The following is a 17,540-nucleotide window of genomic DNA, read 5'->3' on the forward strand; positions in this document are numbered from 1 at the left end:
ACTTCAGACTCAGACGAAGTGGAGTGAATTTTATGAATATCTATTTTTAAAGTAAAATGACAAAGAAGAATTTTTCTTACTTAATCAGCACTTTTTCTATCAGTAGGGTTTCACTCATGAATGGGACCTTATGTGGAATATTGCAAGAGGAATAAAATGAGAGATGATTCTGACTTCACTCCTGGCCTTGTCAATACAATGAGAGGCCCAGTGAGTTGCAGAGCAGACAAGCAAACTTCTTAGTGTTGGAAGCTGATTTAAATGGAGACTGTTAATTAAACCTGTCTCCCTGGCTAAAGGAATTTGGGGTTCAGAAGAACTGTAGCCATTGTGCTTCTTTTCCCAGCATTCTTCAAGCTTATGCTACATGCAGAGGTCTACACTGCACCAACCGTGAGTAAATGCCATCAAAAACTGGCAAGAGAGAAGGAAGGTGTGATTGTAGGAGCGGAGAGGAACAAGTCGTGCCTTCTTTTCAGCGCAAACATAACCTAACACAGCCAGAGTAAAGCACGAAATGAGCTTTGAAAAGGAAAACAAGGCAAGTAACTTTTTCAAGTTATTTACCTCTCATAAGTAGGTGTTTTCATGGTCTCCATTATATCTAATACACTCCCAAAATATTATCTAATGATAATCATTACATTCATCTTTCCTTTTGTTGTTACAAAAGCTTTAATAATAACAGTAATAACCAGCCTCTAACTTTATTTAGATTAACATAAGGCTGACCTCCCCTGGGCAACCCACACCCCTGGAGAGGAGGGGTACCTGCCAGTCTCGGGGGCAACGTTAGGCATCCCCGGTGCTTCCCTGGTAGGCAGGCCCCCTTCTCTCCAAAGGAGGCTCTAACCTTCAAGAATTTTCCATTTCTCCCTGGAAGACTAGCAGGAGAATCCCACCATGCCCTGTATCTTCAATCACCTCAGTCATCAGAAACCCAACACTTCTAGAACATTCTTCGACCCAGAATCTGATTCCCATGTGGCTCTGTATTTTCCCCTAGACTGACCCAACCTCAAGTTCCTGTTGGCTCCCCAAACCCATGCAATGTGCCCTCTGAACTCGTTAGTACACCATCAGCAAAATACCCGCACACTGGACCTCTTTTTAGAATATTCTTTTTGACCTTGTAGTCCTTTCGGCTATGGACTGAGTGTGTCTTCACCCCCTGCACCTTGTCCCCTCGCCAATTCACATGTGGAATCGCTAAGCTCCCATATGATGGAATTAGGAGGTGGGGCCTTCAGGGGATAACTAGGGTTAGGTAAGGTCATGAGAGTAGGGCCCCCATGGTGGGATTAGTGCCCTGTGAGAAGAGACCAGACAGCTAGCTCTCCCTCTCGCTCCGCCATGTGAGGACACAACTAGAAGGCAGCTGTGTGCAAACCAGGAAGTGGGCTCTCCCCAGAACCCCCCATGCTGGCACCTTTGATCTCAGACTTCCAGCCTCCAGAACTGTGAGGAATGAATACCTGCTGTCGGGCCAAGCCATCTACGGTCTCTTGTTGTAACAGCCCCAGCTGAGTAAGAATCCTAAACAACCATCCACACTCACCACCTCCTTGTTCTCTGCTTCAATCCTCTCTGGAACCCAATCCCACAGGGCTTCCATGTCCACAGCTGCCCCCAAACCGGTCTCATCAAGGTCACCTTGCCTGCATCACCTAAGAACGGGCAATTCTCAGCTGTTCCTGTTCTATGTGCCATCAGTGCGTGCCACCACCCACCACTCCCTCCTCTGCAGACACCTTTTATCCTAACCACCGTGATTCTGTCTCTCCTGGATGTCCTACGTCATTGCGTGCTTTACCTGGATCCTTTTGTGTCCCCTACCTCAAATGACAGCGAGCCTCGGGAATGTTCTATCTACGTTCGCTCCACAGTGCATCTGGCTATAAACACTACCCACACCCTAGCAAACTATCGGGTACCAAACTTATATTTCCATCCTTCCACTTATATTAGGCCTTCCCCCAAAACTCCACTCGTATGTCCATCTCCACTTAGAGATCTAATGGGCAACCTGAGCTGCCCAAGTCAGACAGATTTCACCCGCCCTACATGCTTCCCTTCTTGGCAGCTTCCCTCTTTTGTCGGCCGAGGCCAGCTTCCAGGCCTCTGTGAATTCTCCTGTTCCTCTCTGGTCTGTGTCCAGCTCACCAGGAAACACCCTATATGCAAAACATATCTGTTTATGTGTTTACTGTCCACTCCCACTAGAACACAAGTACCAAGAAATCAGGGACTTCATTTTGTTTGCAGCTGTATTCACAACTGGAACTATACCTGTCAATAACAGGTGCTCAATAAATATGTATACATTTTTAGTCTTTTGTTTAATGAATTTCAGCAAGGACACTGAAATTAGATAAAAATCATTTTGTACACTTAAAAATTAACTACAAATTTGCTTCATGGATTTATCTGATGCCATACAATCTAGGTGACTAGAGGCCCAGGGAGAGCATTCGCAACTGATTTCTCTGCTACAAAATCTCACCCTGTGGTATGATGAAAAAGCCCAGCAAAGGTACCTTAGGTTCCTTACAGGCAAGTGTAAAGCCTCCACAAAAGAAAACGTCTGCACGTTTCCCTGCCAGCCATCCCAGCCACAGTCTAGCAAGAGACCGATTCCTGCATCACAGATCACGTGTGTTAGTTCACACACACACCCAGGAGCCTAGTACACTGCTGTTAATGCACTCGTGTTCAGCAGAAATGTCAAACAGCAGCAACAAAAACACGACAGAGGCGTGTCCACATCTGATTTTGTTCCCTGACTTAACCGATGTCACACGATTTTTCTTCTGTCCGGTGTTACCTGAAAAGCCGAAGTCCTTGGTGAGGTCATGTTTCCCGCTGCCTCAATACCACCTTCTCTCCAATTTACTGATAAACATTCAGCTACTTTGAGAAGAAAGGCTGTTCTCACTTGTGGTATGCCATCACTTCTACCAACTGTTAAGGCTGCTTCGGATCACTTCCTTTCTGGGTTCCCACACAAAGGTCCTCTAGTTTTTCAGTAAAAGGTATGACAGGTAGCCCAGAACAAATGCTCACAGATATATAATGAAGGAGAAATTCAAGCGAGCTATCGAAGAAATCCTCAAAAATGGGAAATAAACACGAATCAAAATGAAGAGACTGGGGGAAATAGCTTGATGGGCTGACCATGTGGTGGAAATTTCAACTGCAAGCAACAACTGAAGCCAAATTCCAAACTGCAAGGTCCCACTGGAAACTTCTGAGACTGGGAAGGGGGGTCACACTCTCTCTCTGGGGTAGTGACCTCCTATCTGCAGCCCTGCATCTCTGGCTCAGGACAGGGTGGGGAAGCCAGTGTGTTCCACGGTTCTCAGGCTCAGGGAGAAACAGAGGTCTGGCCTTGTGGAACCACAGGCTTTCTTGGGAACCTCCTGCTCCAACAACCATTTCACATGTCAGCAGAGCAGAGCGGGGTCGGTGAGGGGCCTGGAACCCTCGGTGATGGCTTGTTTGCACACTCGTTCTCTGCTGCAGACTCGATGTTCAGTATTACAGCCCTCTGCTTTGATTCTTCACCTGACGTGCCATTTGCAATACTTCATGGAAGAATCCCAAAGTCTGAGATAATTACCAGATGCCTGCGTTAGGCAGACTTCCTCCATTTCTAGTACCAGTAGGAAAAAAACGGTTGCGACACTGGGTCCTGAGCCATATAGAGCACGCGAAGCCCAATGAAAGTGAGACTGGGAGGGAGACCAAGGGGGACAGAGAGAAAAACTCTGTAAGTCGTATTTTTCTGCGCTCTTTTCTACCATGAAAGCAACAAACAGCACTGGGTTCCAGATTTTAAAACCACCCAACTTCTCACACTGACCCTAGATAACACGGCCAGCGGTATTATTCTAACATGACCAAGCACAGGTTTCTGCTGGTGTCTTTGTACTCGTGTGAGCTTGTTATAATGATGTATACCTAGAGGGGACAAGAGAAGACAAGGCCCCCTCCTGTCAACTTACCGAGGGAGGGGCCATGTCTCTTACTCACCATGCCCCCCCGCTTCCGGCACAGGACCCCTGGCACATGGTTACAACCTACGAACGGCTCCGGACCCGAGGGAATGAGCAGATAGCTGACTTGTGGTTCCCTCACCGCTGCGCTCCCAGCGCTAGAGTATCGGAGGTAGCGGACACTCAGCAAGCAGCTCTGCATGTTGACTAACTGAACACCTGGGTGTCCCAAAGACCCTAGAAAGGTGGTGGATGGATGAAAACAAATACACATGGCCAGAGTGGCCCCGTGTGGTGCCACATCACTACTTCTGCACTTTCTGAGGCCACTGAAACCGACTGAGCTAAAAATCTCATTCAATAGCGGTGAACACTCCAGTCTGCCCCATGGTTCCCAAGCACCCCGTGGCTCCCCAGTTAGCTCCCCCAGACTCTGCATCATCAGACCAGTACTCATGGCTCTAATCATTTCTGGTCACTTTCTGCGAAGTTAAACTTATCACAACCTATTCTCTTAAAAACCCAGGAAGGCTCCATTGGTCACGTCTAAAGCTTTGCATCCCTTCACCAGGCTGTGATGAAGTGTCAGAGTGACGGTTAGGTACGAAATACGGAGATACGTAGGTAGGTAGGTAGGTAGATAGGTAGGTAGGTAGGCAGGCTAGCTGAAAGGTTAAACAGACGATACATAGAGGATGGATGGCTGGATAAGACGGCAGGTGGTGGGCGGGTACACACATATACTTGTATTTTACCCGTGAGGAACAGCGTCCGCGCCCTGGCAGGGCAGAAGCTGCATCTAATCCCACCTATTTGACCTTATCAGTCTACTGCATTCTCTGCAGATTGAGCTCAATGTCAGGTTGCGCGCACAGGTCTCAAGTTAGCGTCTCTGGCACTCTCAGCTAAGTGGGGCAGAAAGTCAGGTTGGAGGAAAGAATAAGCCGCGGAAGCTTATCACTTCAGAAAGTTTCCTGAGTGTCCAGGATTCATGCTGCTTCCTGTTAAGCCTTCTTTTAAGCACCAGAAGAAGAAAACTAGGAGCTGAACATCAGGTGCGACATTTCCACCTTTTCAGAGACAGTGCACAGCTTGTCAACTTTCCCTCTGTGAATGCTCATCCCTTCAGTGACCGGCCCACACTACGAAAAAGCAGCAGGTAAACACAGGTTCTTTCTGCTGCTGAGCTGGCACGTTCAGAACAACTGCCAGCTGCCCACATGGAACGGTGATGGGCAGTGTGAAAAAGGGACTCCTAGAGGTTCCCATGCTGGAAAAGACAGGTTTCTCTCTCTTTTTTTGTTGTTGTTGTTAAAAACAGAAGTTACATACTGGTATACAACTTAAGCCAAATAACATTTAAGGAAAACCGTGGATGCTCCCCGCCTCTGAGAAGCCACCTGGGACGTATCCTGACGTGCTGTCTTCACACCACGGCCTTTAGTCTCAGTAGAATCAGAGACTACACAGTTCTTCCAGAGCTGCTGTTTTCAGTCCCTTCTGCCGGTAGGACTTGGTCAGTCCTCTCCCATGTCATCGTGTGTCTATCATGATGTGTCTCACACTCAGAAGCTGAGTGCTTCACAGCAGGACACAAGGACATGGGTAAATATATTACTAGATGTTCCATTCGCCCTTTTTCTTGTGCTCATCTAATGTCTCTTTCACATGTGGACACAAGCACACACACCTGCCTATTGCACTGCATATATAAAGCAAGCATCACAGACCTGCCGATTCATGACATTGCCTATAAAGCATAAAGCAGAAATTTCCCGAACCCCTTTGTGACTGGTCAAGAAGAATGACGCTGCCAGTCTCAGGTGTGGGGGGCTTGTGATACCAAACCTCCTAAGTGTGCTGAGGGCCCACGCAGACCCACAGTCTCTCTATATATTTGGGAGGCCCTGACATTACTGGGCAGGCTTGTGAGAGGAAGTGTGTGGGACAGAAAAGGACAGTCCCGGTTGACAATGACCGTACTGAGCATGCATGATTTATGGTACACACCACCATTTCCTGTCTGTACTTACAGGTCCCACCTCCATGCGGCAGCCAGGGGTCCCATGAAACGCCACAGCCTGAGGGGACATCAACAGGCTCAACCTGCACCCCCGCTCAAGGGCTGCTGGTTCTGTTACCTTATGTGGGATGACTGGACTTGACTGGGCCATCTACTGGCTCTGGCTCCAGCTCCTAGGTCACCTACCTCCCTCTGCGGCACCCTTGCTGAGACAGAGGCCAGTCACAGCTCCTCAAAACCCCATTCAAGTCTCACGCTTAGAACGCTCATTGCCCAGAAGGTGCATAGAAATACGCATTAATCATCACTTTTTCCAGAAACTTCCCGTCTGGGACACTGCCCTCAGAATGTAGGACCCCTCTTCTCAGCCTGCATCGAGCATCTCCGCAGGCTGGCTCTGCACCCACACCCACAGCATCTATTTCTAGCAGACCAGACAGAGGCAAAACACTATCACTTTACATTTTCCAAAGATAAAGAAACCTTTAACTGCTAACACCACCGATGGCCTGAAAAAGCAAACGCACTGTCTTTGCTCCAATTACCTCATTCTCTTGAAGCAAAATGAAATCTGAAACCACACAGAGGTCGGCTGCTGAAGGAAGAACATTAGCATAAATATTGGTTTGGCGGAACTTACATTTTTCTTGCACTCCCAGAACTGAAGTACTTGGCTTTTTTTTTTTTTTTTTTTTTTTTCCCCTTCCTGCCTCATGCATTTTCTGAACATCAGCAAAAAACTAGTTTTGTCATCAGAAAACTGCTCTGGCCTGGCTTTTTAAACCTGGCCGCTGGCACCTATTGGAGAATTGATCAGAGATAACTACTTCTGACTTTAAAAAAAATCATGTAGTAAAGTAAAACAGCCAGCCCCTAAAGACAGGCAGGAGCTGGGGTCTTGTTTATTAACAGAGCTGGCAGGTGACCGAGGACCTCATTTTAATAAATGGGACACGCAGTGTGAAACAGTCTCGCAGGCAGCTTCTAAGAAACCTGTTTGTTCACTGTATTTTTATCAGCTTGCATGTACCATTCTGATCCCTTGCAACAAAAACGGGCACAAATACAGGCAGATAATATCATGGCAGCAAAAATGCACTCAGGCTGAAACCGCTGGTGGACTGAAGTCAATTCTCCGTCTGGGGAGGGTCTTAATTATACCGCGACAGACACACTGACATGTAATCCTAGTTTGAGTTCTTCTTTCATAGCGTCTACCATCTGCAGGGCTCTCCAGTCTGTGCAATATGTAGAGCTGGAGTGAACTAGTGGTCCTACCACTTACCCGCATCGCTGCCACCTTGCAGAGGGGTCCTTCCCCCGCCATCTTTATTTAGCTACAAATTTCTCTTCCATGGAATCTACCTGCCAGGCAGGCTGAGCCAGACCTGCATTGTTTGGTGGTTTCAGGACAAAATGCCAAATGCATTAAGGTGAGCTACCTCCAACGAAAGCTGGTCCAAACCACAGTGACACGCTTGCCCAGGGCCCAGGACAACACCTACAGATGGAGCACTTGCCGTGTCCGTCCGTCCGTCCTCTGTGGCCCTTACACTGAAGGTGCTGTAAGTGTTCCTTACGTTTTCCTCCCCTTCCTCCCACGGTACCACGGAGGCTCCGGGCCTCCCACATGCTTCTCCCTCCACCTGGAGCAAGGGGCCTGCTTCACTTGGCCCACAGGCTGTGTGAGGCTTCCATGTGGTCTCACAGCACGCGAGACACCTGCAACTCTGTTCATTTTTCCAACCTGACTGGAAGCTCACTAAGGGCAGGAAACACCTTCCACACATTGTATATGTTAAGTATTCCTGAAAAAATAACAATAGCCTGATCAGCTTCTCTCAGGGGTTCTTCTTAACTGTCACCCTGTTTTCTGTCTAAAACAGATCTTTTTCCTAGATATATAGAAGTCTTTCACTGCTAATACTGCTGATGGCCTGGAAAAGCAAACACGCTCTGGCTTGCTACAATTATCTCATTCTCTTTCAGTGAAATGAAATTGGAAATCTTACAGAGGTCCTGTGTTGCGGGAACAGCATTAGCACAGTGTCACTTGGCACTCCCGTCAGCCAGAGCTCGGACTCTTCCATCAGTCAGCATGCCAAAGGAGACCTTTCTCAAGCTCGCCCCCTGCTACGCCGTCCTGCCTCACACGGAAGCACAGGCAGGGAAGATTTCTCTTTTTTTCTTTTTTAGTGTAACATACCTTGGTACCTATGAATTAGCCCCAGCCTACAGACCTACCCTATCGTCCAGACTTGGCCACCCCTCTTTCCTGGATCCCATCCGGAACTTCCACCTGTGCCATCCTACCTTCCTGTGAAGGCTGTGCATTCGCGGTTCTGTTCACTTTGCCTAAGACAGATCAAGTGTTGCTGCCATGTATTTGTCACTTCCGCCCTGTGCTCCCAGAGCACTTTGCTCTTGTCTTTATTACATATTTTCACCCTGCTGTACTTAGCTTAGCATCATATCATCTCAACAGGAACGCGAAACCCACCAGGCAGAGGGCAGATGGTGTTTTTAACCCAGTATTTCAAGCAGTGCCTGGCGCTTCAAAGTTGCCCAACAAACATTTGTTCAATGGAGAAGTATATTGTCGTGCCCAAGAAATTCGAACACATTCATCATTGTACAGTAGCAACGAAGGGGATATATGTAGTGTCTCCTTTCTTAAGTGAAAGCACTGACGTGGGGGAAAAGAGCAAGGAGAGTTCAAGACAGTTCAGAAATGGTTCCAACATTCCAAGGTGTCACCAAACACTGCCGGGGGCTGCGCTATGAAAATGTAACAGAGGGAAACCCCCAGGGGTGTAGCTAGGTTTCACCTCCATCTGCAGGTCGTCTCCCAAAGGCAGGAAGAGAAATGGGAAGCAATACCATCAAAGTGATGGGCGGCCTGGGCTTTGCCTGGATGCAGCCCCGACTCAAACTTCCCGCAAGTGCCCGGAGCCCCAAGAAGCATTCATCACGCACCTCCCTGCATGCAGGCGTTACTACGTACTGCGAAGGGAGGGAGAGAAAGAGATGCCAAGACGTCACCCCAATCCAGCTGCAGAGTGTCCACTCTTAAGGCCCTCTAGCACCTCTGCAAGCCCTGTCTGGTATCCTTCCAGGCTTACTCACCTCCTCAGGGTAACCTCCACGCTCCACTCCTAAACCTCATTCCACACACAACCAATGCTTTCTCTCTCTTCCTGAAGCTCTTTATCCAAATCTAGTGCAATGTTTTGCCCTATATGTGCATCCCTCCTACTAGACTGTGGGCCTCTCATGGGCAGAAACACCATTTTCCATCTTTTTATGACCAGCTTCCAGCCCACAGGATTAATGGAAAGGAAGTGTTTGGTAAATGTAACCTGAATTGGTTCTAGTTGCTATGATCTCCTTCCGAAACTGCACCCACACCTTAAGCATCCTGTGAAAATGAGCCAAACGCGACTGCGAACGCACTTTACCTCTTTGAGGACCAGCACACATTTGCCTGGTCCCACGGACTGAGGTAGCTCTGCGATTCTCCCCTTGTTTAGGTAAGGGCCTGAGAAACATCTGTGATTGATAAAAAGCTGAGGACAGCAGTATTTCCCATTGGCAGTACCTGTAAGGCAGAGTAACACAGCAGGTGCTTTAAGAACCAACAAAAAACTCGCTTAATACACTTAGTTGGCAAAACTACCCAGAGGCATACTGTCTGAACATCAGAACGTTTTATATCCCCAATAACATCTTAGAAATTCTGATAACATTTTCTACCGTATAAAAGAACTTTTCTGTTTATTATGCATGATTCAAAACACACACACACACACAAATGCAAAAGACGATGACAACTAAGGTATCACTGTGCAGGGTAAGGATAAAAACCATCAGTTAGACAGCTGGGTTCCCCTGTGTGTCCTGCCCCAGAGACTCCTCCCTGGGGTAACCACAACCCCACATTGCCATGGGTCATTCCCATGCAAATTGATAAACGCAACCACACACGTACATGTACATGAGTAACAAGCAATATATGTTTTTAAAGTATTCCATAAATGGTTTTCTACAACTTTTTGTTCAACATGAAGTTTCTGAGATCCACCCAATTGGGAAATGACTATCCCGAATATTCATTCACTTTTCAATTCTGTGTATTACTCTACTGTATGCATATATCACAACTGAGTTTTCCATTCTCTTATTGATGAACATTAAGTTGTTCCCACTTTCTCTATATTACCCATGGTGTCTTAATGAATACAACTACAAAAATCCACTCTGTTTATGAATAAGAGTTTTCCAAGTATATTTCAAGGGGTCTGCATACCTCCCGTTTTACAAGACCTGGCCAAACTGTTCTCCCAGTGACGACCCAAATTGATGCTTGAATAAGCACTGTGTAGGAGCTCCTAGTAGGGGTTCCTAGCGTCCACATCCAGGCCAACACTGGGCACTGGACTTCTTCACTTTGCCAATCTAATGGATGTGATATGCTCTTTACAGTGGCTTAAGTTCACATTTCCCTCATTATTCTTTCAACTTAGAAAGTGCACAGGGCAAGTTGTTGGTCTAGTTGTGTCTCAAACTGTGGGGGAGGAGGGAAGGGAAGGAGGATAACTAAAGGTAAGATATCACTCCAAAGCTTCTTGATGCATAAAAACACAGAATGTGGGTTCACTGTCAGCTAAGAGACTCATAGCTCTCCCACCATTGCTCTAAGCTAAGCTAAACTCACAGTGGTAGTTCTGTATAAAAACTATTTAGTTATAATTAAGATGGGAATTTACTGGTCCAGGAAGGTTTGTTATCATAGGACTTCAATTAAGAACCAACAGGTAAGGAGGGACATATGTTATTTTTCTGGATATAAGACAAAAGGAGCAAAATAACAATCATAGACTCTAAAAGAGTAGCTGACACTCTTCTTTTAAAACCATTTTGAAGTTTGAATTCTTTACAACAGGCAAAAAAGTTAACTCCATAGCTGAAATGACATGGAAACTTTTTGGTAGGATTACTCTACCCAGGCTTTTAGAAAAAACAATTTTAGTAAGTCCATTCATAAAACTGCTCTCTTCACGACAAAGGTAACTTCAACTAATAGGGTTTTTCCATGGCACATAGGTTTAATCCTGGAATTCAGAGGTTTCATTTTAGCTAGAAATTAGAATTCTTAATCAAATATATTACTTAGTGTACAAACATGTCTGTAATCAGATTTGTGGTCAAAGGGCAATTCACATTTGTGTTTTCAAAAGTTTCAGTAAGATGCAGGACTTTATACATTGAAAAAACATATATTATTCACTACCAGCTATTCAAATACAGAACATTTTAAAAAACAATTCAGAAGCCCGCAGGGACTTAAGCATTAATCATTAGTTTAAAAATGCAAGTGGAACTGGCATAAGATGTCAAAAAAGGAATGCCTAATAATTATATTTTCAATTGCTTTTTTTTCATATGATTTTCAATGATACACAGCCTCAACTGGGCTCATAATTTCCAATGAGTACATGGACCCCTTTTCTGCAAACCAAGAGGTTGTTTAGATCTACTGACCAAAAAACAGCAAAGAGGAGGCATGGAGAATTTAGCTTAGATTTTTTTTTTTTTTTTAGAGTAGGTAGGTATCTGTTAATAAACAGCAATAGAAAAAAAAAAAAAAAGGATAGGCTTCAAGTTGAGATATTCTCATATTGACCTAAAAATATATGCATGTCTCCACTCATAGTAACAAACTGAGAAAGGACAGAGAGCCTTAAATGGGCTCATTTACCTGTGGTGTCCAAGTGAGGGAATAAGCAAAGGTCATGAGGTATTTTGTCAGCAGGCATCGTGGATGGCAATCTGTTGATAAAGAAATAAAACTTTCATGAGTCACACACTTTAGAAGAAACCATGACATTCCAAAGTCATTTTATAACTTACAGCAACCATTAGGGAAATCTAAGCTAACATTCTAGTAAGATACGATTTGTGCAATATCCTAGGCGCAACATCAGTAAGAACACATGGAAAGATCATTTGGACATGTTGTTCCCAAATATTTGTAATAACCCTAAGGAACCTATGGAACAATTGACCTTCAAGCAACTGATCAGTGAGGTTTCTTCTAAGTTGCTCCTGGGCTGGTCTCTTGTTATAGAATTGTTATAGAATTATAACAATAGAATTATATTTCAGACACGAAGAAAAATCAACTTACACTGACTTCAATTAAAGCCAGACTTCTCTTCAATGTCTAATCAAAAACCACTTTCTGCTGACCTTTGATTTCTGGTGTCTGTGCTTGTGTGGCTCATGGTCACACTGAAAACAAGACCTTCAAAGAACACCTATGAAATGACGATTCTTAAAATGTAAAATACACTTACTCAAGGACAGAAATCTATGTTACATGGTTCAATAAAAAGTTGCTATACACACACACACACACACACACACACACACACACACACACACGTAGCCTTAGGTTTAAAAAGATGAATTGGATTTCACAGGGATACCCAGGTTGGCTAGGCAGAAATCATAGTTGAAATGCTATGCAAACTCAAACCAATACGAGACATATTAGTTGTGTTACCTAAGACATGAGTTCCCAAAGTGGGGTCCCCCAACTGGCAGATAAGCGTCACCTGGGAACTTGTTAGACATGCAGCTGCTCGGGCCCCATTGTGGACATCTCCAGTTAGAAGTTTTGAAGATGGGGACTGGCAATTTGTATTTTAAAGAGCTGTCTAGGTGACTGATGCAGATGGGGTGAGACCCACAGACTGCAAATTTAGGAGTTAAAAATTCAAATGTGGATTCAATGATAAGACTATTTTATGATTTACTCTCTATTTCAATGTTATCCAGATAAAATTGGAGTCAGATTATTAACCTGGTACATTGTGTATAGAAACGAATGTACAAAAAATACCCACAAAATTGTTATTCACATTCCAGTAACAATGCAGGTATTATTCAATTTCATTTTATTTAAATTTAAACTTGGGTACAAGAAAAAATGCTGTTTTCAACTCCCTTTCCATCAGCATATTAAGAAAACAGAATCACTTGGCAAGGGATGTACATTTCAGTGTAGTTTAGGTATTTTCCAATACATATATATGTTAGCAACAGTTACAATGTTTCAAAAACATACTGCCATCATCTCTACACACTGCCCGAACACCATCCTGCCTCATAAAATTACAAATGAAACGTGGGATCGTCTATATTTATTCAACAATGTAGGACCTACAAATGTTTTCACGTGGAATCTAATTTACCGTCATAAAAACTCTGAGAAACAGGTATTTTACAAATGAGGGCATTGAGACACAGAGAAATAAAGCCACTTGCTCAAGCTCACCCAGCTGAGAGGTGGCAAAGGAGGGTGTCAGACTGCAGTCCCTGCCCACCCGGCCTGGCCATGACTAGTGACAGTGAACATGCTGGGTGGGGACAGGGGCAGCCCTGTGTGGCCTCTGGAGCATTATCAACCATTGTCACAGACAGCCATTGTTAGCAATGTGTGAGACACACACTAACAATGTGTCCTTCAGGTATGCTGAGGCAGGATCACAGTGACAAGTTACACTCTGGAGTAGAAATTCCTTCAGAAGCAGGCCCTGCATCCTGCACATAGTAAAGTGTACAATAAGTAACAGTAAATATATTCTACTATCATCTTCACTACCTGTGCTGTGTGTTAACTAATAAAAACACCCATGCTTGCCATCTTCTATAAAGACACTCCACAGCTTACCATGTAGTTTTTTGGGGAAAAAACAAAAACAACTAAAACAACTTACTGTTTTTCTGGTTGCACAACTGCAATCTTTCTCTTCTTTTGTGCTTTAAAATAGACAAAGAAAAAAAGAAAATCAGCTTTGTTAGCTAGATGGCAAAAGCATTTTTAAAAAATGACTTAGTGTAAAACTGGCAGTTTTAAAGTAACAATTTAAATATTGAAAGTTATTCATGCCACAATTTTATCTCACTTTCTTCTAGTATAAAATAGGCTTGACTTATCAGAAATGAAGTCTAAATAGAATTTAGTACATTTAATCTTATCACTACACTGTCTATTTTATTTTAAAATGTGATTTTAATAAGAAAAAGAGCACACATATTATACCTCACATGAACACACTTGGTAAGATAAATTGTTGCAAGCACGAATATCCAGATGATTTTTTTTCCCACAGAAAGTGTGGTAAGTCAAATAATTTTATCGTAACAGCTACTCTCAAATTAGGATTACAAGCATGTCTTTAAACTAAAACATTTTATTATTGAAAGGAAGATTGACTTCTAACAAATACGTCTGTCAAATATTAACATAAACCAGCCAATCATAATTTTTTGGATGAGAACACTTTCAGCTTATATTTATAACTGAGTAGAATCACCTTAACAAACAAGCCAGAGCTCTGGCATCTATTAATTTTGGCACAAATAATCCTAAATCTTCCAACATAAGCATAAATTAATCCCAACAGAACTTCTAAAGCTGTCAGAGTTTGGTGGGTTTCGACTTAAGAGTTTGCCTCTTCAAAGCAAAATGTATGCATAAGAAATGAAATAAAGCTAGAAAAAATTGGAGAAGTAGACACTCAGAGTTCATCCATTCTTGACTTCATTTAGTATTCAGTTCCAGTTTTACTATGAAATAGTACAAACTTTGTGATCTCTAAGGTGAAAAATGAGTACAGAATAACTTGTCTAACTCAGGCTTTTTGCTAGTAAGGGTGGGGGTGTCTGAATTGTGTCATATTTTGGTAAGGAGCCAAACACCACGGGCCTGGACGCAAAATGCAAAACAAAGAGGAAACATTATGTTCACATTAACCCATATGTGATTTGGCTCCAGAAACACGTGAAGGAGAGAGGAAAAGGATACAGCACAGGACGTTCTGCCAGAGGCACAAGTAAAACACAAGGGACTAGGCCACAAACCCAGGAAGGACCTGTTGGCCATGCTGGCAGAGTGCCAAGAATGTGCATCAATTTAAGTGAGGAGAAAAGAAGAAAAAAAAAGAATGTCTTTGAGACTGAAATAATTGTCTTAAACTCAAAATTTTAGAAGTATGTGTAAGTGAGGGCAAGATGTTACTCTCGTTGGATGAGACTCATTGAGCAGTCCAGTCTCTGGGAGAGAAGAACCCCTGAAAATCCACCTCCATCTACAATCTGAGCTACCTTCTTTATTTCACAGGGTCCCACCCTACTCGTGATAAATATCTAGCAGGAAGACTTCAGGTTCCCTTCAAAATCTACTGACGTTAGGGAATAAGACTCCAACTGTGAGACAGCAATGTTCTGAGATTCTACATAAGTGTACCATACAGGACACTTACTTAGTACATACAGTGTACATGCTAGAAAGCAGAAAAGCTAGCACATAAAGTACATAAAGAAACTATGAGAAATATGTAATCTCTTTTATAAAAAATTAAACCCCCATATCTTTAAGGACCCACAATTTTAAATAATATTTTTGATACACCTTAGGGCAGAGTAATGAATGCCAAGATTTGTTAGGTCTGAAGATTTTTAAACTGTACCATTTCATGATAATGGCCTACAACAACATATGTTAAAACACATTGTTGTATATATTGAAGTGTGTGTGCTGCTGGGTTGTTTAACTACTAATGGTGTTTTAATTTGGTATTTCTGCGATCAGAAGGATGTCATGTAAAGTACAGTTGAAATCTCACTGGTTGCTTAGTGTTATAAGTAGTTAAGTGTTTATATCTAGGTCAGTAAATGACTAGGACCAATGATGACCCTTTAGGGTAAACCTGATGAGAAAAAGTAGTCCTTTCTGAGGTATAACACTAAAATATAGTATTTAGCTTCAAGTTTTCTATCAAAACAATGAACTGCATGTAAAACTGGGAAGATTCCAGATATTGAATCTTTGCCTTCAACTGTCTCATCACTGTGACTTAATTTGTCAGCCTGTGAAATGCTTCCAAATATTCATCTCACGCAGACACTTAAAGGACAAATGAGATAAAAATATTGGTGCTCTATGGAAAATCTAAAGCCTCTTCTCTGATTTTCACAACTTGTCTACACTATCTTTACAAAACAGCCTATTCATTCACCCCAATCCCAGATGTTACCCACCCGGGCTCCAGACTGGGCGATACTCACAGACTGTTTTGTGAGGCGTGGTCAGAGGGTAAGAATTCGCTTCACACCAGCCCACGGGGAAGATGTCCATGGATTCAACATCAACAATAAACTCGGGAGCAGGAGTCTGCAGACCTGCATTGGAAAGTCAAGACGACAGATACAAACAAGGTTTTACCCACAAAGACACTGAGGAAGGAAGGAAAATACCTGAGATTGAATGTTAAACACAAAACCGACAGTAGTCTTAACAACAGATACAAGGGCCTGAATTAAACACAGCAAGAGCAGAAGGGGTTCAAATAAAGTGAGGGTTTAGGAAAGAGAGGTACTTCCCACTGCAAATGGGAGGAGGAAGTGACCTGGCACAACTGGCCTCAGAGCCTGAAAAGCTGGAAGAGGGAACAAGTCTCCTCCTTTCCTAAGAATAGCTTTGAAATGAAAGGCTGTGGCACCGTTTCACCCAACATCGAGGAAAGGTCAACCTTCAGCTGAAGAAAGTGAAACATCACTGTTAAAAGGAACTTGTGAGACTCACACCGGTGATGAGCCGTGAACATACACGACACAAATTCTTTAGCGAACATGTTCCCGTATCAGTTTGATTGGGGTTATGTATTTTGAACTCAGTTTGTGGCCAGCAGACGTTTGCCATGTGTCACACAAAAGTCATTTATGCAATATTGTCTTTTGAATGGGGTCTGCTCCCTATCACCTCCTGTTGCATAATCATAACAATGCCCTGCGATAAATCAGCATCACAGCTGAGACGTGAAAAAGATCTGGATAAAACATTAGCTAACGTTGCAAGGCGCTCTGGCTACTGAGAGTATAAATTTGAAACCCAGCCAACCAGTGAAAGGAAGAAAATTCTGAACTGAATTTGGAAAAAAACGACTGAATCAATAATTCTAAAAAAAAAAAACAAAAAGGAAAAAGAAAAAAAAAAAAAAAACCAAAAAACCAAACACTCTGAGGAAAGATACTTTTGAACCAAGAACCAAAAGATTCTTACCAGCGACTCACCGCTCTGAGCACTTAATCTCGCTCTGCCTCGGTGTCTTTACTGAGAACCAAGACGAAAATAACAGAGAAACCCTCCCACATCCGTGTCATCACACGACGTGAATTTCGAATCCTAACTTCCTACGGCTAAATACCAGCAAACACAAAATGGTCCAACCCTTCTTAACTCGGCGTTAGCTACTTCCATTGGCTCCCAACGTTTTTATCAAGTAGATGTTGTGAAAACGGAGCACGTTATTTGACAAACGTAGGTTCCCAATTTAGTGCTAAACCAATATAAAGTGTATACAGTGGCCTGAACACTCTTCCAGCAGATTCCTACACACACATATCATCACCATCAGTCACTTTGAACTTTTGTTCTTAAAGAAAGCAACTACTGG

At 43.4% G+C, this 17,540-nt stretch overlaps 1 protein-coding gene across 4 annotated transcripts in view; it reads right to left on the reverse strand.

The window, feature by feature from the left end:
* Positions 1-17,540, reverse strand: part of SFMBT2 (Scm like with four mbt domains 2) — a 200,199-nt gene that overhangs the window by 23,233 nt on the left and 159,426 nt on the right. For all 4 annotated transcript variants that reach the window (XM_019738252.3, XM_019738251.3, XM_019738253.3 and 1 more), the window contains 4 exons: positions 16,153-16,266; positions 13,800-13,842; positions 11,777-11,847; positions 9,477-9,616 (listed from right to left, as the gene is read on the reverse strand). In XM_019738252.3, the coding sequence (XP_019593811.2) occupies positions 9,477-9,616; positions 11,777-11,847; positions 13,800-13,842; positions 16,153-16,266 (368 nt within the window). The remainder of the gene's footprint in view (positions 1-9,476; positions 9,617-11,776; positions 11,848-13,799; positions 13,843-16,152; positions 16,267-17,540) is intronic.

This window comes from Rhinolophus sinicus, chromosome 1 (genome assembly GCF_057876585.1).
Source record: "Rhinolophus sinicus isolate RSI-liver-muscle chromosome 1, RSI-T2T, whole genome shotgun sequence".
Classification (NCBI taxonomy): domain Eukaryota; kingdom Metazoa; phylum Chordata; class Mammalia; order Chiroptera; family Rhinolophidae; genus Rhinolophus; species Rhinolophus sinicus.